The 23,602-nt window shown below is 45.5% G+C and overlaps 1 protein-coding gene across 8 annotated transcripts in view; it reads left to right on the top strand.

Moving 5' to 3' along the window:
* LOC140391693 (protocadherin Fat 3-like) overlaps window positions 1-23,602 on the top strand; it is a 1,133,162-nt gene that overhangs the window by 773,601 nt on the left and 335,959 nt on the right. For all 8 annotated transcript variants that reach the window (XM_072476450.1, XM_072476451.1, XM_072476455.1 and 5 more), the window contains one exon: window positions 18,356-18,417. In XM_072476450.1, coding sequence (XP_072332551.1) covers window positions 18,356-18,417 — 62 coding nt within the window. The remainder of the gene's footprint in view (window positions 1-18,355; window positions 18,418-23,602) is intronic.

The raw sequence follows: 23,602 nt of genomic DNA, 5'->3' as shown, positions 1-23,602 counted from the left end.
ATCTGCGGCAGCTTGGTTTTCCTCGGGAGTTCTAGTGGCTGATTTACCGTGAGCCGCTTGTTCCCAAACGCGGGACAATCACTTGACCACCCACTTCTCATTATGAGCCTCCTCCGAGGGGTCATAATTATTACAGGCATTCTGTCCTGCTTCCGTGGCATGGGAGATAAGGGTGCGGGTCCACTTGGCCATATTGTTTGCGGACAAATGGGCGCGATCTACGTTGCCGAAAACGGCTTCAAAATGAATCCACAAGTGTCCTGCGAACGCTGTGGGGTGTTCAGACTTTTTCTGTCTGCATTTATTCAAACCGTCTACGGGGTCGCCCCGGTTGTACCCGATCGCATCCAGGATCGCGGTATGCATTTCTGCAAGGGTGCCTCCTCCTACATTCTGTGGGTCAGGAAGGGCTGCTGCGACCGATGGGTCTAAGCTGAGGACCGTGAGCTTTACCTGCTCTTTCTCATCCAGGCCGTACATGGTCGCCTGGTGTTTGACGGTGGCAAAGAAATGGTGTGGGTCTGAAGCGGGGAGGAACGGTGTGATTTTGGCACATGCGTCCCGTAATTGGGTCACTGTGAGGGGAGGTGGAATATAAAACGTCTGCCGCGTCTGCTGTGGCAGTGCGGTGGGTTGTTACAGGGTTCATGGGAGCCTGTATGATCTGTTGTGTGGGGGGTGGGGGTGCTTTCCTCCTTTGGGGTTTTTCCTGCGCACTTGCTCCCTGAACATATCTCTACGCTGTCTCCTGCAATTCTTCCCAATCAGGGCCGTCTTCCTGTTCTAAACTTTCCCCAAAGGTTTCTTGAAATCCCTTTTGGACAGAAAGCAGTGCTTTCAAGTCTGCAGCCTGGTTTTGGCACTTTGCATGGTCCAAAGTACTCTGCCTTTGTTCCGTTGTTGTGGCGTGGAGTGCTCTCAAGGCTGCCTTGAGATCACTGCATTGTTTCTGGAGCTTCTCTAACTGGGTTTCGATTTCCTTCTCTACCAGGACTGCACGCTGCAGGTCCTGATAAGCCTTCTCATATTGCGACTGGAAACTACTCAAGTGCGCCAGACAAGATTGGTGACCCCGTTTGGCGTCAGCCACCTCTTGGTCCTTTGCTGTTCATTTCCCTTTCAATTCCTGGTTCTCTTTCTCAATCGCACATATATCGGTTTTCCTTATCCGATGTATGTCTTCTATTTCCTTGCGGAGCGTCCTGACGACCTCCTCTGTGCCTCACAATTGTGCCAGACAGGACACAATTGCCATCGGCTTGCGCGCTTTTACTAAACTTTTCCTGTGAATCTCACTCAGATTCTCCCACCAAGTATGCCCTATACTTCCAGGACCTGAGTCGTCGTTACTGCAGAAACCCTTCCCCACGGGCCATCCTTTGCCCTGCAGAAATTTGCGGATTTCCACCTCCCAAACGGGACACTGTCCTGCTCCTACGCTGCTGACTGGTGCGACAGCAAAATCTTCGGGGTTCATGAGGCGCTGCATCGCTTGCATTGCCTGCATGGCTCTCTCTTATCTGCTCGTTACGTTCAAATTTGGAACAGGGGGTCAAGGTGGTGTAGATACGGGTACGGCTTGCGCTAATTTCCGAAATACCAACTGCCGATAGTTTTGGCGCAACAAAAAGTCTATCAGTTTTGCCTTATAACCTTGTTAGTTACGCATGCATATACACACTTCCGAATTGTGAATTATTAACCAGAACCGCTTGAACACTTGTGGGGGTTTTTTTGTTTCCGATTGGATTCTAATTCAAAATGTTGGGGTTCTCCCGGAGTGGTTTTCCACTTCTAAGTCGGGTCCCACCAGAGTCGCCAATTATGTTGCTCTTTTTAACCTTAGTCTATTTGCTCTGATTACGTCACCTTTCCTCATGAGTCGCCAGGTATCTTTATGATACCGCCACGTGGTTCAAGTTCAGGTTATGATTAATAACACAGCACACCGCTTAGTAAGGATTAAAACAACGGTCATTTATTATATACAACAAGCAATATTAATACCCTAATACTACTTTCTATATAACAAACCTATCACTACTGGCCAATACTTAACTTAGGAAGAGCCCACCAGGTCAGGGAAACGAATGGCTTGTCCAATCAAATCTGGCCCGCGGGATTCAAAAGGCTGCTACAGGTCGGTGGCTAGGTGTCTCTACCGGATAGCGATCGTTGGATTCAAACTTACTGCTATCGGTGGCTGGTCTTGTGAAGGTCTCGGGCAGGTGAGGATGAGAGAGAGAGAGAGATCTGAACTTGGACCTTTACTTTTATAGGGCCCAGGGGCTTCCCGCCTCCCGGGGCGGCCCTTGACCCTGAGTCCCAAGTGATTGGATTCTGTCCCCAGTCTCTGGGGTCGATGTTTCCAATGGTGAGGCAATCGGGGGGTGGTCGCTCACCTGTCTTTGTTTCGGCCACTGCAGGCGCCGACACGTCTGGCCCGGTATTCAATTGCTAATATGTTGCAATTGTTCCCGGGGATAGCCGATTTAGCTGTGAATGTCTGAGTTGATTAGGTGTAAACAGTCCTGAGTATCGATCTGGGCTACGTTCCCAGAGCTGAAATATGCAAACCTATCTGCAGCTGCCTGCTTGTGTCTTCTTGGCTGCTTTTCCCAGCAGTCTTTCGGGTTAGCCATTTTAAACGGGGTTTTGGCCAGATTAAACAGAACGCGTCCATTTTACATGGCTACAGGGTACACGGAAAATTCTGAATTCTCAGCTGGTCCGGGAATTGAACCTGCACTGCTGGCCTTATTCTGCGTCACAAACCAGCTGTCTAGCCCACTGAACCAAAGGCCATCGTCCTAGTAGCTGCTACCTTAATAAGTTTTTCTTTGTAATTATTACACATGGACACACAAAAATAATTCACTATCAATGGAATTATTTAACATTATCAATGAATTTAGACCAATGTTACTATTTTCTGTTTCATTGCAGTCTAGACGCCTATCTAGACCCATAGTCCAACACACCACTGATAGGAGACCAAGGATAAATAAATGCTCAAAAGGAACACAATGAGTTGTGAAAACAGCTGTCAGATTATTGTCTCACTATCCAGAGGGGTATGGTAACAATTGTGTTCTGTTAAAATCACCCTTTTTTCTCAGAGTCCTGAACTTTAACAGTAGAACGTGGCTGGAGAAGAGAATTTTCACATAATTTCGAGCTTTGGGATCATGAGGTTGTAACTGATGGAACATTTTGTGCTGCTTTTGATTATCTGTGTTACTAATGTTTAAATCTCTGACATGCGAATTGTATTGTTGATCCAAGGGGCCTTACTGTTTGGTTTGGTTGTATCTTTATGTTGCAAATAATGCTGGACACTTCTCCACAATAATAAAATGTCAAGGTTACTTGAGGCACAAGCTATGGTTTGATAATACCAACAGTTTTGTATTGTCTCTCGTCTTTCATCAACAAAGCACATGTGTCAACCCTTAGATTGAATCAGATAATACGTTGGCAATACAATAACGTTTCAGTCTCAAGGTGAAATAATCTTTTTATTCTTAGTGATGAAGACTAAGTCTTCAATAGGGAATGTAAAGCTTCAACTATTTATTATGTTATTACTGTACCTTCATCATATTGGGCCCATTTTCCAAGCTAGCATCACCAAGAATTTACAATTCACTGTTCTAATTCTAATCATTACTTTATAATTGTTTCGGAGTTCAGCCTTGATAGTCAAACTTTGTTCTAGTTTGTGCTTTGGGGTGGTGGCAAGTGGTTAGCACCGCTAAGGGGTAGGCGGTGGCGTAATGGTATTGTCACTGGACTAGTAATCCAGGGACCCAGGGACTGCAGATGGTGAAATTTAAATTCAATAAAAATCTGGAATTAAAGTCTAATGATGACCATGGAACCATTGTCAATTGTCATAAAAACCGGCCTGGTTCACTAATGTCCTTTCGGGAAGGAAATCTGCCGTCCTTACCTGGTCTGGCCTTCATGTGACTCCAGACCCACAGCAATGTGATTGACTCTTAGCTGCCTCCTCAAGGGCAATTAGGGACTGGAAAGAAATGCTTGCAAAGCCTGAGACGCCCATGTCCCATGAACAAATAAAAAAAAATTTAAATACCTCACAGCGTCAGAGACCCGGGTTCAATTCCAACCTTGGGTGACTGTGTAGACTTTGTACATTCCTCCCGTGTCTGCGTGGGTTTCCTCCCACAGTCCAAAGATGTGTACGTTACGTTGAGTGGCCAAAGGTTGGATGGGTTTATGGAGATAGAGCGGGGCAGTGGGCTTGGTACGGTGCTCTTTCAGAGGGTTGGTTCAGATTTGATGGGCTGAATGGCCTCCTTCTGCAGTGAAGGCATTCCGGTGGAAGATATAGGAGGGATATCAGAGGTAGGTTCTTTACCCAGAGAGTAGTGGGGGCATGGAATGCACTGCCTGTGGAAGTAGTTGAGTCGGAAACATTAGGGACCTTCAAGCAGCTGTTGGATAGGTACATGGATTACGGGAAAATGATATAGTGTAGATTTATTTATTCCTAAGGGCAGCACGGTAGCATTGTGGATAGCACAATTGCTTCACAGATCCATGGTCCCAGGTTCGATTCCAGCTTGGGTCATTGTCTGTGCGGAGTCTGCACGTCCTCCCCGTGTCTGCGTGGGTTTCCTCCGGGTGCTCCGGTTTCCTCCCACAGTCCAAAGATGTGCGGGTTAGGTGAATTGGCCAATGATAAATTGCCCTTAATGTCCAAATTGCCCTTGGTGTTGGGTGGAGGTGTTGGGTTTGGGTGGGGTGCTCTTTCTGGGGGCTGGTGCAGGCTCGGGGGGCCGAATGGCCTCCTTCTGCACTGTAGATTCAATGATAATCTATGATTAATCTAGGACAAAGGTTCGGCACAACATCGTGGGCCGAGGGGCCTGTTCTGTGCTGTATTTTCTATGTTCTATGTTCTATGATTCCATGATGTGGATAAGTGTAATGTGGCAAAATGATTTTATGTGCAGTAAGTATCAGAGAATCATAGAAACCCTACAGCGCAGAAGGAGGCCATTCGGCCCATTGAGTCTGCACCGACCCTACCTAGGCCCATGCCCCACCCTATCCCGCTAACCATTTTGGACACTAAGGGCCAATTTAGCATGGCCAATCCACCTAATCTGCACATCTTTGGACAGTGGGCAGATACCCAGAGGAAAGCCACGCAGACAAGGGAAAAAAGTGCAAACTTCACACAGACAATTCCACCCAAGGTCAGAATTGAACCCGGGTCTATGGCGCTGTGAGGCAGCAGTACTAACCACTGTGCCATCATGCCGCCCAATACATTTTCTCAAGTACATTCTCTCAAATACATTCTCTCAAAATTATTAGTGTCAGAAAAGCAAGCTGCACCATGCCATAGCATGACATGACCACACACAGCAGCATAACAGCAGTGGAGGCAGATTGTATCCTTGGCAGTATCAAGTTGTTAAGCTGAGCTGCACTAGTTCAATAAAGCATTAGACTCGTAAGATCGACTGATTAATCGTTGCAAAAGAACAAAGAACAAAGAAATGTACAGCACAGGAACAGGCCCTTCGGCCCTCCAAGCCCGTGCCGACCATGCTGCCCGACTAAACTACAATCTTCTACATTTCCTGGGTCCGTATCCCTCTATTCCCATCCTATTCATGTATTTGTCAAGATGCCCCTTAAATGTCACTATCGTCCCTGCTTCCACCACCTCCTCCAGTAGTGAGTTCCAGGCACCCACTACCCTCTGCGTAAAAAAACTTGCCTCGTACATCTACTCTAAACCTTGCCCCTCTCACCTTAGACCTATGCCCCCTAGTAATTGACCCCTCTACCCTGGGGAAAAGCCTCTGACTATCCACTCTGTCTATGCCCCTCATAATTTTGTATACCTCTATCAGGTCTCCCCTCAACCTCCTTCGTTCCAGTGAGAACAAACCGAGTTTATTCAACCGCTCCTCATAGCTAATGCCCTCCATACCAGGCAACATTCTGGTAAATCTCTTCTGCACCCTCTCTAAAGCCTCCACATCCTTCTGGTAGTGTGGCGACCAGAATTGAACACTATACTCCAAGTGTGGCCTAACTAAGGTTCTATACAGCTGCAACATGACTTGCCAATTCTTATACTCAATGCCCCGGCCAATGAAGGCAAGCATGCCGTATGCCTTCTTGACTACCTTCTCACCTGTGTTGCCCCTTTCAATGACCTGTGGACCTGTACTGCTAGATCTCTTTGACTTTCAATACTCTTGAGGGTTCTACCATTCACTGTATATTCCCTACCTGCATTAGACCTTCCAAAATGCATTACCTCACATTTGTCCGGATTAAACTCCATCTGCAGGTCTGAGTTTAGTATGGTGATAGAATTGTTTTCAACAATAATGACAGCCCTCGTCCCTGTTATAATCAGTTCGTCTTCATGGTGGATATGTTTGAATTCCAATCACTACAATGGAATAACAGACTCTGGTCGACTGCATTCTGGCTCATGGTTATTTATTTTCAGAATTGTGACATTTTTATCAGATGACTGTGAATCACGTGATTTATTTTCTACTCCCAGTTGACCTAAATTTGAGCGGAATCTTACCATTTGTTTAATAGTGTCAGGCTCTGACTGAAGACCAGCCTGTAGCTCTCCAGTTGTAAAGGCCAATTTTCTCACCAGATGTTACGCCGTCATTCTCGCAGGGTGGGATCTGATAGAGCCGGCAAGGCTGGCTTCACGGAGATTGGGGCGCTATCTTTAAAGGGTGCCCCAATTAGCACTGAACCGGAACTACACCCCCCTCCCCCGACAGACATATCGGGAGCTCTCCCCCACCCCCCCCCCCCCATCTAACCCCCTGATCAATCATGGTTGGCTCCCTCCCCACCACCGTGGAAGTATTGCCGGTGTGCCCTCCCCCTTCACTGCCAGCGCTCCCATCTCCCATGCCTGATGCCTGCAAGTTCCCCCCTCACTAACCGCTCTTTACTCCCACCACACATAACCCCCCCATGTGGTTCCCATAAGGGTTTGCCCCGGTACTGCCTCCTGGCATTTCCCCTTGGCACAGGTTGGCACTTCCATGTTGGCTCTGCAGTGCCAACCTATGCAAGGGGAGCTGGGCAGTTGCCTCTTACCCCGGGGGCTATACTTACCTTTGTACCCCCGGAGGGATCTCCTTGACTGAATCCCATCTTTCAAGAGGATCTAACCACCGCCCTTTGACATACAATGGTATTACCTTCACTGAATCCCCCACAATCAACATCCTGGGGGTTACCATTGATCAGAAACGGAACTGAACTAGTCATATTCATACTGTGGCTACCAGGGCAGGTCAAAGGCTAGGAATCCTACAGCCAGTAACTCACCTCCTGACCCATCCCAAAGCCTGTCCTCCATCTACAAAGTCCAAGTCAGGAGTGTAATGGAATACTCTCCACTTGCCTGGATGAGTGCAGCTCCAACAACATTCAAGAAACTCAACAACATCCAGGACAAAGCAGCTCGCTTAATTGCTCCTCCTTCCATAAACATTCAAACACTCCACCACCGACCAACTGTGGCAGCCGTGTGTACCATCTACAAGATGCACTGTAGTAACTCGCCAAGGTTCCTTAGACAGCACCTTCCAAACCCATGACCACTACCATCTAGAAGAACAAGAGGAGCAGATTCCCAGGAACCCCACCATTTGGAGATTCTCCGCCAAATCAATCACCACCCAGACTTCGAAATATATCACCGTTCTTTCACGGTACCTGGGGCAACATCCTGTAACTCCCTCCCTAACAGCATGAAGGGTCTACCTACACATGAAGGACTGCAGCCGTCCAAGAAGGCAACTAACCACCACTTTCCGAAGAGCAACTAGGGATGGGCATTAAATGCTGGCCTAACCAGCACATCTCGTAAATTAATTTTTAAAAACCTGTTGACGGCACGCTGGTGAGGTTTGAAAATCGTGTGAGGGGCAATCATGTGGTGGGGCGGGGGGGGGAGGGGCTGGGTTTGCATAAAATGTATTCGAAAACATTAAAATGAGGCTGTCGCCCTTGTGGGTTTGACCCTCGTGATGTTACCAATGAGAGATGGAGGAATAAAGAAACATGGGTCTGGATTCTCCGATTTGCAGACTAAGTGCTGATGCAGGCATGGGAATATTGGCATTTTACGCCAGAAAAAAAGGAGCTAAAATTGCACCGATCCTCCCCCTCGGCGGGGGGCTAGCAGCTGTGCAGCGTAAAAGCCCCCGGCTTTACCTGCCGCTACGGCCGGAGAGTTGCCAGGTCTGTGGCTGTGCATGCACACGGCGGTGACCTGTGGCGGCCGCGGAGTGCAGCATGGCGCTGGCCGTGCGCGGACCCAGTCTGCTACATACTGTCCCCTAGTAACCCCCTTCTCCACCTCCGGACCACCCACCACCAGTGCCCTCATGCCCGCTGAAGCCCACCCTGCCCGTGGAATGGCTCCCCTCCCCGCCACCCCCTGACTGTGGCAGCGCTGGACACAGTCCGCAACCGCCACACAGGGTCCACAAGAAAAAATAGCTTGAGTGTTCCGCGGCGTTGGGAACTCAGCCCATCAGGGGCGGAGCATCGGGGGAGAGCCTCAGATGACATCCTGAGACTGTCCATCCGGCGTGCGGTGTACTCACCGTTTTTGAGGGGGCGGAGCATCACAAAAGTGGCGCGCTCCCGATTTCGGCGCAAACGGGGATTCTCCAGCCCATCGTCGAACGTGATTTCGGCGTCGGCAACCGGAGAGATCCTACTGGAGAGAATCACATTTCCCAATTCTCTCTTGAATTTCCGCCCACACCGCTGTTCTCTCTGGTGGCAAACATAGGCTGAAAATCATCCCCAATCTTTTTCATTTGGACACATTGTACACTGTGCATGATGCTCCTGCAAAACAGGGCATGGAATCTGATTTCGTTCACCAGCCTTTGTATTTTATTCTGTGCATTAGAGGTGAAAATTGGTTTAACCTTTGGCAATTTGCCCTCTGGTTTTACCTCCATCAGAATATTGTGGTTTGTATAGGATGGTAAAAAGCCAAACTACAGTAATATTCTGCCTTTCACATGGACATCTGAGTCCTTAATAGAAGTTCAACAAACTTCCAATTACTCTGTCTGTGAAAGAAGAAATAAACACAAATTGAAAATAAAACTTCAGCAAAGAATATATATTTGGAACAGTGAATATTGTCTGGTAACTTGACTCAGCCATTGCTTGGGATGGTTGACTTTTCCAACCAAATCAATGTTTTATTCTTTCATGCTAGATAGATAAGTCCCCTGGGCCAGATGGGATATACCCAAGCAAGGGAGGAGATTGCTTCACCTTTGGCGTTGATCTTTGTGTCCTCACTCTCCACTGGAGAAGTACCGGATGATTGGAGGGAGGCATATGTTGTTCTCCTGTTCAAGAAAGGGAATATCGAAATCCCTGGGAATTACAGGCCAGTCAACCTTATGTCTGTGGTGAGCAAAATACTGGAAAGGATTTTGAGAGATAGGATTTATGATTATTTAGAAAAACATAGTTTGATTAAAGATAGTCAGCATGGCTTTGTGAGGGGCAGGTCATGCCTCACAAGCCTCATTAAATTCTTTGAGGATGTGACCAGACACATTGATGAAGGTCTGGCAACGGATGTGGTGTATTTGGATTTCAGTAAGGCATTTGATAAGGTTCCCCAGAGTAGGCTCATTCAGAAAGTTAGGAGGCATGGGATTCAGGGAAATTTGGCTGTCTGGAAACAGAATTGGCTGGCCGAAAGAAGACAGTGAGTGGTAGTGGATGGAAAGTATTACGCCTGGAGGTCGGTGACCACTGGTGTCCTGCAGGGATCTGTTCTGGGACCTCTGCTCTCTGTGGTTTTTACAAATGACTTGGATGAGGAAGTGGAAGGGTGGGTGAGTAAGTTTCCCGATAACATGAAGGTCGGTGGAGTTGTAGATACTGTTGAGGGTTGTTGCAGGTTACAACAGGACATTGACAGAATGCAGAGCTGGGCTGAGAAGTGGCAGATGGAGTTCAACCTAGATACATGTGAAGTGATTCATTTTGGAAGGTCGAATTTGAATGCTGAATACAGGGTTAAAGGCAGGATTCTTGGAAGTGTAGAGGAACAGACATGTACCTTGGGGTCCACATACATAGATCCCTAAAAGTTGCCACCAGGTTGATAGGGTTGTTAAGAAGGCGAATGGTGTGTTGACTTCCACTAACAGGGGGATTGAGTTTAAGAGCCGCAAGGTTTTGCTGAAGCTTTATAAAACCACGGTTCGACCACACTTGAAATATTGTGTCCATTTCTGGTCGGTTCATTAAAGGAAGCATGTGGATGCTTTGGAGAGGATGCAGAGGAGATTTACCTGGATGCTGCCTGGACTGGAGGGCATGTCTTATGAAGAAAGGTTGAGGGAGCTAGGGCTTTTCTCACTGGAGCGAAGAAGGAGGAGAGGTGACTTGATAGAGGTGTAAGGGTGATGAGAGGCATGGATAGAGTAGATAGCCAGAAACGTTTCCCCAGGGCGGAAATGGCTGTCACGAGGGGACATAATTGTATGGTGATTGGAGGAAGGTATGGTGGAGATGTCAGAGGTAGGTTCTTTGCATAGAGAGTGGTGTGTGCGTGGAAAGCACTGCCAGTGGAGGTGGTGGAGTCAGAGTCATTAGGGACATTTAAGAGACTCTTGGACAGGCACATGGACAGCAGTAAATTGAAGGGGTGTAGGTTAGGTTGATCTTAGATTAGATTAAATGGTCGGCACAAAATTGTGGGCCGAAGGGCCTGTACTGTGCTGTACTGTTCTATGTTCTATGATATGTAAGTGATATTGGTAAGGCCCGGCAATTATTGCCCATTCCTAATTTATCTTGAGAAGCTGGTGTGAGCTGCATTCATTAACCACTGCAGTCCTTGTAGTCTACGTGCACCCACAGTACTTTAGGGTGTGGGTTCCTTAATTTTGATCCAGTAACTGTCAAGGACTATTGATATAGTTCCCATTCAGGGTGGCATGTAACTTGGAGGGGAACCTAGAGGTGCTCGAGTTCCCTTGCACCTTCTACCCTTGACCCTTAATACAGGTCACGAGTTTGGAAGATACTATCAAAGGAGCTTCGACAGGTTGCTGCAGTGCACTTTAAGTATGTAACACCTTACTGCCATTGTGTATTAATGGTGAAGGAGTGACAGTTTAAGGTATTGGATTTGGTTGTGTGGGCTGCTGTGTCCTGGATAATGTCAATCTTCTGGCGAGCTGTTGATGCTTCTCTCACTCAGGAACGTGGGGGAGTATTCCATACACTCTTGTACAGTGGACAGGCTTTGGCAAGGCAGGAGATGTGTTACTCACCTCCGACTTCTCAGCCATTGATCTGCTTTTGAAGTCATAGTATTTATATGGCTGATCCTGTTATGTTTTTGATCAGTGGATTTGTCTTATTCCTCGTTCATAGATAAGTCAGTCCGGTTGGATGAATGGAAGCAAAGTTTTTATTTTTTAAAAACACCTTTTGGTACGTTCAAACAAACTTAACTGGAAAATGCTTTCTCTGGTGTCTCTCGAAATGTCTCCTGACTTCTGTGGCACGTTCAAACTTGTCACGTCTGGTCTCAGCTAGGATACTGTTTCAATCTTGTTCATATCAGATAATGTCAGAACTTGTAGTTCATTATTCGTAACGTTCAATGTTTATAATTATGATCATAATTAGAACTTACTCATATTATTTCATATTATTTCTACAAATTCAGTCATTTTCAGGAATCTTTTTTAGCTACTATTTTAAAGGACCCCCCTCTTTAATTACTGAATCCAACAAGTGGTAACCTCAGGATGTTGGTAATGCCATTTAATGTCCAGGGGAGAAGGTTAGATTTTCTCTTGTGGTGAGAAAGTAATTTGCCACTAATCAGCTCAGTCCAGAATGTTGGTCAGGTTTTGCAGCCTGCAGGCTGAGCCCACTTCAACATCTAAGAAGTTATGAATGATACCAAAACCTGAGCAATCATCTAAAAACATTTTTTAAAGCAGCTATCTTAATCATAATGAGCTCTTTTAACATGTAATGCACGGATCCAAGACTTCTTTCCCTGCACCTTTACGGCTGCTGGGGTTGTGAGTAACACCTGGTAGGATCCTTCCCACTTGGCCCCCACTGGTTCTTTCTGCAGTTTCTTTATATAGACTTCAATTTCTGGGATTTTCACCCCACGCTGCTGATACCTGTAAGGAATCAGAACTGTGGGAGGAAACAGAGCAGCCGGGGAAACCCCACACAGACATGGGAAAAAGTGCAAACTCCACACAGAGAAAAACCACGGCCGGGACTTTCTGGCCTATCCCGCTAGTGGGATAGTCCAGTCCTGCCAAAGGTAGCCCCCTGCCGCAGATTCCACAGTGGCCGGTGAGTAATGGATATTGATTTAAGTGGGAACTGAAAATCCCTCTGGCAGCCGATGGTGAGATTCCGATGCCGCTAGAAAGAACACCACGAGGGAACCAGAAACCCCAGGCTCGTGGTGGCCTAAAGATATTATTGGGGCGATTTTGAGCCCACGTTCGATGTCAGTGTAAACAATGACGCGAGAGATAAGAAATGCGATTCTCACCGAGATCTCGTTTCCTCATTTTCCTGCCTCTCGCTGGTGATGTAATGAGGTTCCGCCCTCATTTCAATATATTTTAAATATGGAGAGACATGCCCTGGCAATTCCCCTGGCACAAGTTGACACTGCCCCCCGGCACAGCCGTGCTAACCTGAGCCAGGGGCAGCACCAGTGGTTGGCTGTCTGGGGAGTGCCATATTGGGGGAGGACTTACCATATACGTTTCGCGGAGGAGAGCTGATGCCTGTGAGGGGAGTGGGGGTGGGGGGAGTGCCCCAATACACCGGTAGGGATGGGGAAAAGTGCCTCCGATATTTCCATGGTGGTTGGGGTGGTGGAGAGTGATGTGTTGGGAATGCTGGGTCTGCGAGGACTGCGTTTACCAGAGCAGTGAGAGAGACGGGCTATCAACACTTGTAGAAGTACATGTACAAGAAGTACAACTCTATTTTATTTATCTATGAGCCGTTAAACATACTTGCACTGTCTGTTGACACTTTGTTAGGTTGGCTGGAGACCTGAGGCTAACCTGACCAGACTATACTGCTAGCACATGGTAGATGTTTGTGTTACTGATCACGGGCTCTGGCTGTCTCAGAGGCGGCATCCCGAATGAGCGGGAAAACTAGTGCCCTCTGGCTATATAGTGGCCGTGTCCTGTCTGGTGATTGGCTGCTGTGTTCTGTGTGTTGATTGGTGTTTCAGTGTGTCAGTCAGTGTCTGTCTCTGCACCATCATATATTTGTGTGTGTATTATGACAGAGAGTGCCCCAATACTTCTGTGGTGGTGGGGGGTCACGCTGATGCTTGGGGGGAAGGGGGGGGGGTGTACCTATTTTCATGATGGGAGGTTTTGGGAGAGTTTACTTGTGCAGATCAGGGCCCCATCTTTGAAGGGATGCTGGCGTTATCAGGCCCACAAATGCCAAAAAGTCTGGTCTGAAACTTGACTGTGCATGTGGAGAGATACATGCAGGTTTTCAGTCAGAGCCTGACACTCAGACAAGTTTTGGTAAAACCTTTTTTTGACCGATAAGAGTGGAGTTTCATTCCCTCAGTCAATAATTGGTGTTGGAGATTTAAAAAATTTTACTTTCCCCATCTGTTCCTTTTATTATTTTATCTCTATTAATCCCAACCGTATTTTATAATCTTTGTTTTTCTTTCTGCACCATGTACTTCCTTCTTTATATTTCTGGTTTAGACTCTGCAGCAAAATATTTCTCGTCCTTCAGAGGTTTATTTGAAGGTGGGACTGGGATCAAGATTGAAAGTAAGAGTGTTGGTTGGCATCACAGCAATTGCCACCTTCCAGCAGTCCAGCTGGAGAAGTGTGAGACTCAGAAGTGGCACATAGCCAAGAATGAGCAGTTAAGAGACTAACAAGAGTGACAGGGGGGGACTCCCCTGTGATCTGTTTTACATCTGAGTACACTGTCACTGAATAGGGAGCCTGGCAGCTCCGTGGAGGCGACTTCCTACATAAGAGTTGGAAGCTTCACTTCCCAGTTGACAGGACAACAGAGATGATAGGTTCAAACCAAAATAAATCCTCCACTGTGTTATCTCCTCTACTTTGGAGGCCCTGCCTGCTTTGCATCTCTTTATTATTGGAATTGTTTTATCATTTCCAAAGGTGCCCCCAGGTGCACTTATGCTCTCCTTTCTGCCCAATCCGCATCCACCTCTTTTGGTAGGGTTGTTGGTCTTCTCCACCTGCAGGTCGTCTAATTGGACCTGCAGCCTCAGAAACCTACCCTCCATTACATGGCAGCCACGTGAAGAAATGCATTTTGTAATGGGCCAGGGCTTAGAAACTCCAAAGTGTATTATGAAGTCCACCTGACCTACAACCTTCATGTTGAATTTGGCTAGGATGAGCACAAGAGCCTTTCCTTCAGGTGTGATTCATCAGTCTTCCCAGACACTTTAAATCAAAACAGCTTTATTCTGAAAACTTAGTTAACATATATATATATATGTAGAAAGAATTTGTTATCAATTATAAACATAAAGACACCACACAGCTACAGTAATCTATGTACACCACTTATAAAATTCAAAAACAAAATCCAATAAACCAAAAACCTCTTTCCAAGGGCGTGGCCCAGCACTCTGCATTATAATAATAATAATCACTTATTCTCACAAACAGGCTTCAATGAAGTTACTGTGAAAAGCCCCTAGTCACCACATTCCGGCGCCTGTTCGGGGAGGCTGGTACGGGAATTGAACCTGCGCTGCTGGCCTTATTCTGCAGAACAAGGCCAGCAGTGTGGGTTCAATTCCCGTACCTTCCTCCCCGAACAGGCGCCGGAATGTGGTGACTAGGGGCTTTTCACAGTAACTTCATTGAAGCCTGTTTGTGAGAATACGCGATTATTATTATTATAATGCAGAGTGCTGGGCCACGCCCTTGGAAAGAGGTTTTTGGTTTATTGGATTTTGTTTTTGAATTGTATAAGTGTTATACGTATATTACTGTAGTTGTGTGGTGTCTTAATTTTTGTAATTGATAAAAATTCTCACTGGCTTTCGCTGAGATTCTGACCCCGTCTCACCAGCAGGTTTAACCTTTCTGGAAAGCAAACTATATCTTTTAAGTTATCAAAGCAGGTAGCTGTAATCAATGTTTTTTTTTTAACTGGAACAACTCTTTAAAATGAAACCATTGAAAGACAGGAAAAAAGCACTTCTTTCTCCCTGAGTCCACAGCAGTCAAACTGAAAATGAAACTAAAAAAACCTCACAGCCACAGCTCAGCTCTACCCACAAAATGACATCGCTGAAGCCATGTGATAAGACATAAACCTTCCTTAAAGGGACACTTCCATTACAGAATCCAGACTTTGCACTGCTTCGGCAATTGACACCCTACATGGTTTTGAAAGAGCTATCAAATAGTGGCCAGAGGTGCTGCACAGTGGCGCAGTGGGTTAGCACTGTTGCCTCACGGCGTCGAGTGTCCCAGGTTCGATCCCGGCTCTGGGTCACTGTCCATGTGGAATTTGCACATTCTCCCCGTGTTTGCGTGGGTTTCGCCCCCACAACCCAAAGATGTGCAGGGTAGGTGGATTGGACATGCTAAATTGCCCCATAATTGGAAAAAATGAATCGGGTACTCTAAATTTTTCTTTTAAAAATAGTGACCAGAGCGCACTCACCGTCCAATTAGGGATGGTGGGTGCGCTCCTGAGGCTGAAGCATGAATAGGAGGTCTTCCAGTAATGACACATTGGCAGCCTCACAACCTAAGGTGGAAAGTACCATTGCCTAGAGAGAGAGAGAGGCTGCCTCTGAAGACCAGGTAGATAAAATTTGATTCAAGAATGATCACAGCTGTCAGGCTCTTTTCCTGAAAGAGCAACCCCTCCACTGGTTCAAGAAGAGAACTACTCTGAGGATAGATACTTAGGAGAATTTGAGAGGTTGCAGTGCCGAGATTGAAAAGAAAGCCATTGTTGAAGATATGCTGGCTGAATTTGGACATGGAAGAGTGGGACAATGCAGCAGTAATCCCACAGGGCTGAAAATTAAGAAAAATGGTTGACTACATTGAATACTGATATGGAAAAGGAGGGAAAAGCCACAACAGCCATTCACAGAGGAGTACGCATAATATTGCCTTGGGTGTGTTGGTGCTGTGCGGAGAACAATAGCTGGGCTGAAGAGAATTTAAGAAAGAGTTTTGGGAAAGGTTGATGTGGAGATGGGAGGTGACAAAATGCTAAAGTTTCAAGAAGGGCGGCACGGTAGCACAGTGGTTAGCACTGTGGCTTCAAAGCGCCAGGATCCATGGTTCGATTCCCGTCTTGGCTCTCTGTGCGGAGTCTGCACGTTCTCCCCTTGTCTGCGTGGGTTTCATCCGGGTGCTCCGGTTTCCTGCCACAAGTCCCGAAAGACATGCTGTTAGGTGAATTATACATTCTGAATTCTCCCTCTGTACCCGAACAGGCGCCAGAGTGTGGCGACTAGGGGATTTTCACAGTAACTTCATTGCAGTGTTAATGTAAGCCTACTTGTGAAAATAATAAAGATTATTAAAAAGAAGGGTTTGAAAAGTAGTTGGAGGAGACAGATTAATATCTCAAGAGTAGAGACAAGAAAACAATTGAATAGATCAGCAACAGCGAAGGAGTTCTCATGGTTAGGAGACCAGAGGAGAAAGTCGTTTTGAAGAAAAATATGGGGGACCTCAGGTGAAATTGCCCCAGTAATAGCGGGGATATATGAATATTAATGGTAAAGAAGACAGAAAGTGATAAATAGAGTTGTTGGTAATTGATACTTTTGAAATGAAGGGCCTGTGTGTGTTGGTATGTAATTAGGTGGGAGAAATTAAGAGTGAATCAAGGTGAAGGTAGACTGAAAACTCAGATGAGTGGGAATTTAGGTATAGTTGAAATCACTATTGCACAGAAGAGATCTTGGTGTGAACGTTAGCATGGGACTTGGTGGGTTTTGCCCAAAAGCGATTTCACTGAGAAATGGGAAGGATAAAAGTAGTAAGATGCTCCTAAGGAGGTGAATGTTTTGACCAAAGTGGCACTGCAAGAATTTGGTTGGGCAAGTGACAAAATATGTAACCAAGGAGGGAGGGAGGCTTTGGTATTGAGGGAGACACAGTCAGTGCCCACAAGTCAGGTTTCAGTAAGCCTGGGATGTTAACAGATTCAGCCATTATGGATAATAAGAATTTTGATTGCTGGAGAGCTGCAAAAGGGTGCTGTGCTTGGTACAGAAAAAGGTTGTGGTGAAAAGAAAATCTGAGATAATGTTTGAAAAGAAAGTAGATTGAGGATACGCATATAGTCAAAGTTTGGTTATTCTATCATTTACAATGTTCTTTTCGGAAATATGGAATATTGTAATTTTCTATCTGCATAGGGGCATTTGGCTTCAAAGAGTAACACATCAGTAACAAATCTATTCAGATTTTCTAATTGTAGTGATAAGTTACTTACCAATGAGTGAAAGTCAAAATAGTGAACACCTCACAGTGACATTTGATTGAAAGCAAGGGCAAGTGTGGTTCTTCATGCTAATAGGAGTTGATTACTCTTTGCTAATAATGAACATTCACTTGTGCCTAACACTTTGTATCATCAAGAAGCATGAAACCAAGTTGTCTTTCTAGACCCAATGATATTTTACAAAATTGACTATGAAAGTATGTAACAAACAGTGAACACCATAAGCAATTCATGGACCCTCAGAACTTCATTATTTTAACAAAATACAAATGTCTCAAATCTGGAGGCCGGATGTTGAATTCCATGTGGAAATGTTTTGCATTCCTAATGCTAATCTTTGACAGATGCCCCTGCTTTGAAGTGTGCTTTATCTGCCTTCACTGCTTCATAGAGCAGTTATGTACTTACCAGTTATAATCACTTGTATTGTGGCTGGATTTACTGTCAGAAATCTCAGTAGAATTCCTATATGCATTTAATTAACATCACCACTTCAGCTGTAACTCCTTACTCTTCACAAATTAAGTTTGTCAGTAATTCATCAAAGTTGAACAGATTAAAGCACTTAGTTTGTAACTGTATGGTTTGCACAATTGTTTTCAAGACCTGCTCTTCGAATTTTCCGTCTAATTCTAACTGTAATTTTAAGGCAGGAAGAAAAATCTGGCGAGGCAGCCACACCAGAGGAATTTAGCCCACTGATAATTTATCTGCATATGACTAAGTTAAAATAACATTATTTTAAAGCATTATCAATATTTTACAGGTCTGATTATGACTACATCAAGGAAACTGGATCGAGAACAGCAGGCAGAGCATGTCTTAGAGGTAAATCTAATCTTTAACATGATATTTTATTACAGATACTCGTCCAGAGTATCCACCTAATGGCGCTGATTTTGTTTGTCACAAATCACCCAATATCAGTGAAAAAAATGTAAGGAATTTTTAAGCATAACCTACTTTCAGTTTAGTTTCCATATTTATTTATGCTAGTTTTTAAAAACATCAAGTTAATAATATGTAAAATGTGTATTTTTTGTGATTACCCATTTTCAGTCGTATTAAGAAAATTGCATCAAATTACAACTCTTTAATATGTCACTGAATATAGTTTGGAGCAAAATTTAAAAAACATTCTGAAATACCCAATTGCATTTTACGTTAGGCAATATACAGTTTGTGCAGATACCTGAAAGAAAACAATGACCAAATCTAGCTTGAATTTGGACACAATGGGTGGGATTTAGCACCCAACACACTGCGTTTTTGGAGGAGGTAGCAGCTAGCCAGCGGGATTTTTTGGTCCCGCGGGCGTTGTCAGTGGGATTTCCTCATCTCCGGGAAACCTGGTACGCCGTCAGTGAGACCGGAATATTCTGCAGGTGTGAACAGCTGGTAAATTCCTCCCAATATAAGGGCAGCACGGTAGCACAAGTGGATAGCACTGTGGCTTCACAGCGCCAGGGTCCCAGGTTCGATTCCCCGCTGGGTCACTGTCTGTGCGGAGTCTGCACGTTCTCCCCGTGTCTGCGTGGGTTTCCTCCGGGTGCTCCGGTTTCCTCCCACAGTCCAAAGACGTGCAGGTTAGGTGGATTGGCCATGCTAAAAATTGCCCGTAGTGTCCATAAGGGTTGGGAGGGGTTATTGGGTTGCGGGGATAGGGTGGAAGTGAGGGATTAATGTGGGTCGGTGCAGACTCGATGGGCCGAATGGCCTCCTTCTGCACTGTATGTTCTATGTAATCTATGTAATATGTGCCTGTATCATAGAGCCAAAATAGAAACTCTACCCCACTTTATTCATTAAACTAATCATCCCTAATTGGCATCCACTTTGGAGACAATAGCCTGATTATCCAAATTAATTATGAGGTATGACTATGCACGCACAAGACCAAAGAATGCCTGATAGAATTAGTATATGGTTGAAAAAAAGGACTTTGTTTGTATGGTGCCTTTCGTAACTTCAAGATGTACCAAACATCTTCAAAGCTGATTGAATAATTTTTAAATTTCCTGCATTGGATCGCCAATTTGCACAAAACAAAATCCCTCAAACAGAATGAAACAAATAACTACATATTCTATTTTAGCAATATTGGTTGAAGAATATATATTTGCCATAGTATCTTTTAGTCCATATGTGAGAGCATAAAACAAAACAAATTTTGTTTAAACATCTCATTTGAAAGATGGCGCTCCTGACAGTGCAGTACTCTCTCTGTATTACATTGAAGTGTCCGTTGAGATAACTCAGCCGAGTGTGTGGGACTTGAGCCCACAATCTTCTGACTCTAGTCATTGTGCTGCCAGTGACTTAAGGCAGCTACCTTGAGCACCATAACTATAATTATAAGAAGCACTATGATTAACCATATGCCTTACAATTTGTACCAAATAAATCCTTAAAAGACGGGGCACCAAAATTGTCAACGGTATAAGTTGTCTTTCTGATTGCACAGCTATATAAGTCCAACAAGATTGTTATTTGTAAAGGTGGTGATCGAGTGGTGGTATCTTTCACTGAATTCTCACCCAGGAAATGTCAACGGTTTAATATTGAAGGACAAAAATTTAAGATATTTCATTTAGTAGGATATGACAACAGAGTGAGTGACTAATACAATTAGGCCAGTGTTAGAAGATTTGCTCAAAGAATCTGAACCCAGGGCCAGTATTAAACTGTCACCATTACGATAATAGCAGCATTGGTGTTTATAAGGACCATGTACTAATAAATGATCGCTGTCCATCCCATGCAGCGATAAAGGGATTTGCATTTTCAGGAGAGCATTGAGCACTGCAGAAAGCTTCATCTTTGCATCGCCACCATTATGCATAAGTTCCTCTTAAAAAAAACCATTCTGAATACGCTTAGCTGCAGCAACAACAGAAAGTCTATAAAATGCTACAAGCTTTGTTTTTAATTCTAAAAAATGAAAGCAATGTCCCAGTAATTTGTTCGTATTGGTGGTGCACATACTTCAACTTGCTGCAGGATTTCTTCAACCCGCAAACTCTGCCGTGGTCTCATCAAAGTCCTCGTGTGTCTCAATAAATTACGATGAACAATCTGTTACTTGAAGTAGCAAACTCCCTCAGTGAGATTGGGAATGAAGGAAAATGAATCTAAAATTTTGAATGCAACATTTCAGCATTTTTCTTTTGATGGAATGTTCATTTGCTGTAAATGATTGCAGAATTATAAAGTATAAACTCAGTAATTGTGGTTTCACAGGGCAATAATACTTAATATGCAGTTTGTGCCCACATGAAAAATAAATAATTTCCCATTATTCAGTGGAGTTGATTTCTATTGGCAATGTAATATATAATCTTAATTTGGGGACAGTACAATTTTTTGCAGCAAGAAGCAGGAATCGGTTTTAGTTGATGACATAACAGTAAAAAACTGTCTGCTTTTATTACTGACGGGATCAAACCTCAATTGCTTGAAAAGTGGGAAGGCTCAGAGAACTGCTTATGCAGTGGGGCATTGTGACCATTGAGTGTGCAGTGGTTGCATAGAGATAGTTGGATAGGAACAGGACCAATTGTAGGGTAGTTTGAGAGACGGACGCTACAGGGATTAGTGGAATATAGCAGAGGAGTCCAGGCAACCATCGTAATGCTTCTGAAGGCAAGAAGGGCCTTCTGTGGGCATGGGGCTGAGCTACTATAGGTGAAAACAAGCTGCAATGTGTAGCCGCTGCCACAGTAAATGCAGGTCATCAATCCAGAGACACAGCGATTTTACATGCCTGGCAGGGAGGGATGGAGGTTTTACCCTCCATATTGGGTATATCAACAATAAATGAGCTTCCTGAATTTTACAGTGCAACAGTGTCATTGAAGGATGCTTCCATAAGGCAGATCGTAGCAGAATTGTGTGCCTTGTTGGAGTGCCACCTCCTCACAGCTGCCATCAGAATGTCCTGCCCGTAGCCGTTAAAGTGACATTGGCCCTGAATGTTGTTTCCTCTTCCAAGGGGTGGCAGGTGACGACATTGGCATCACGTAGTCGGCTGTCGATCTCAGCAAGGCAATGTGACAGATGCCCTGGTTGAGAGGGCATCAAGGTTTGCATTTCACCACTGGTGCCACACAGGCAGTGGGATTTGCCTCCATCACTGGACTCCGAGTTGCAGGACTTTACTCGGCCCCATGCATGAGCCGTCAAGGATTCAGTAAAGCAGTCAGGAGCATTTATAAACAGAAAGAGATTCCATTCTCTCAATATTCAACTTGAATATGACACGCAGAAGCATTTTTATCCAAGCAGCTGCCATGACTTCTTCATGCGGAGGTACCACATCTGTTCATGTTATCAGTGGTAATATGTGGATGGCTGCAAGGGGAAAATAGCTATCCATTGTAGAGATAGCTGTGGACATCTATACACAACTTTTCAACGGATGCCGAGCCAGTCCAACTGCTGCCATCACACCACAAGGACCATCATTGAGTAGGCCAATTAACTCCTAAGATAAGGTGTTGGTGCCTTGCCCATCAGGAGAGACATTCCAGTAGATGCCCTCAAGGGTGTGTCGGATTGTACTGGTTTGGTGCCCTCTTCACACTGTGGATATTCAGGACGGGTGGGCCTCGATGGAGAAATGGAGGAGCAGGACACTTCCTCAAAGGAGGAAGTAGTGGAGCAGGCAGAATCAGCCTTGTAAGGCCCTCCACAGGTCTCCATGGGCCTCAAGTCATCAATTAGGATGGAAGCAAGGCTCAGGCATCACTCTTGCAGGCATATTTTCCCTGAGAGCTACTCGTACTCGGCAAGTGGTTCAGAAAGTCACCTCTCTCAAAAGGAAGGACAGAACCATACACAGTTACATATCTCAAGGTCCTCACTTCTCCCTGTCAGCTGACCTGTTGTACTAGTGCTGGTTAACTCACAGCCCAAACAGCACTAGGGAACAATCATCCCCAGCTGGATAAGTCCCAAGCAGGGTTATAACACAGCCTCCTCACTGCATTTGCTGCCCTTTTTTTAATATAAATTTAGAGTGCCCAATTATGTGTTTCCAATTAAGGGGCAATTTAGGATGGCCAATCCACCCACCCACATCTTTGGGTTGTGGAGATGAGACCCATGCAGACACGGGGAGAATGTGCAAACTCCACATGGACAGTGACCCGGGGCTGCGCTCGAACCCTGGTCCTTGGTACTGTGAGGCAGCAGTGCTAACCGCTGCACCATTGTGCCACTCCTACAATAGCTGTCCTTAATTGGACAGAAAACATGCATCAGGCCAGTGATTGAAACTTGTATTGACAGTCATGTGCTGATGCTCAGCAGGATTGGAACCCAGAAATGGTCCCAAACCCAAAACTAAATTCAGCCTCCCGGGTCTTCCGGCACCCTAAATATCGCTATCTTTGGACTCGGGGCCACCTTCACCCCCAGTATCTCGGACATTATGTCCCCAAACCCCTGCCAAAACCCCTTTAGCTTTGGACATGCCCAAAACATGTGGACGTGATTCACGGGCCTCCCCGCGTACCGCCCACACCTCGTCAAAAAACCTACTCAACCGCGCTACCATCATATGAGCTCTATGAATTACCTTAAACTTAATGAGGTTTAGCCTCACACATGGCAAGGACACATTCACCCTCAGCCCACATCCCAGCCTCCACATCCCCTCCAGCTCCTCCTCCCACTTATGCTTTATGTATCCCACCAGGGCCCCCTCCCAATCCATCCGCTCTCTGTAGACCTCGGACACCTTCCCCTCCCCTATCTCCTTCTTTGATAGTACCTTATTCTGCAACCCCGGGGGCGGTAGTCCAGGAAAAGACGGCATCGCTCTCACGAAATCCCAGACCTGCAGGTACCCAAAACCGATCCCCCTGAGCAACTCACACTCTTCCTCCGGGTCCTCCAACTTCACGAATCTGCCCCTATAAACAGGTCGCCGAATAGCTCAATCCCTGCCTACCGCCACCCCCCACCTCGCTCCCACACCTAAAAAAGCTTCCTGACCTGCAGGGTCTTCCCC

The sequence above is a fragment of the Scyliorhinus torazame genome, chromosome 15 (assembly GCF_047496885.1).
Source record: "Scyliorhinus torazame isolate Kashiwa2021f chromosome 15, sScyTor2.1, whole genome shotgun sequence".
NCBI classification, from domain to species: Eukaryota; Metazoa; Chordata; class Chondrichthyes; order Carcharhiniformes; family Scyliorhinidae; genus Scyliorhinus; species Scyliorhinus torazame.
This window is presented reverse-complemented; position numbering and strand designations above follow the sequence as displayed.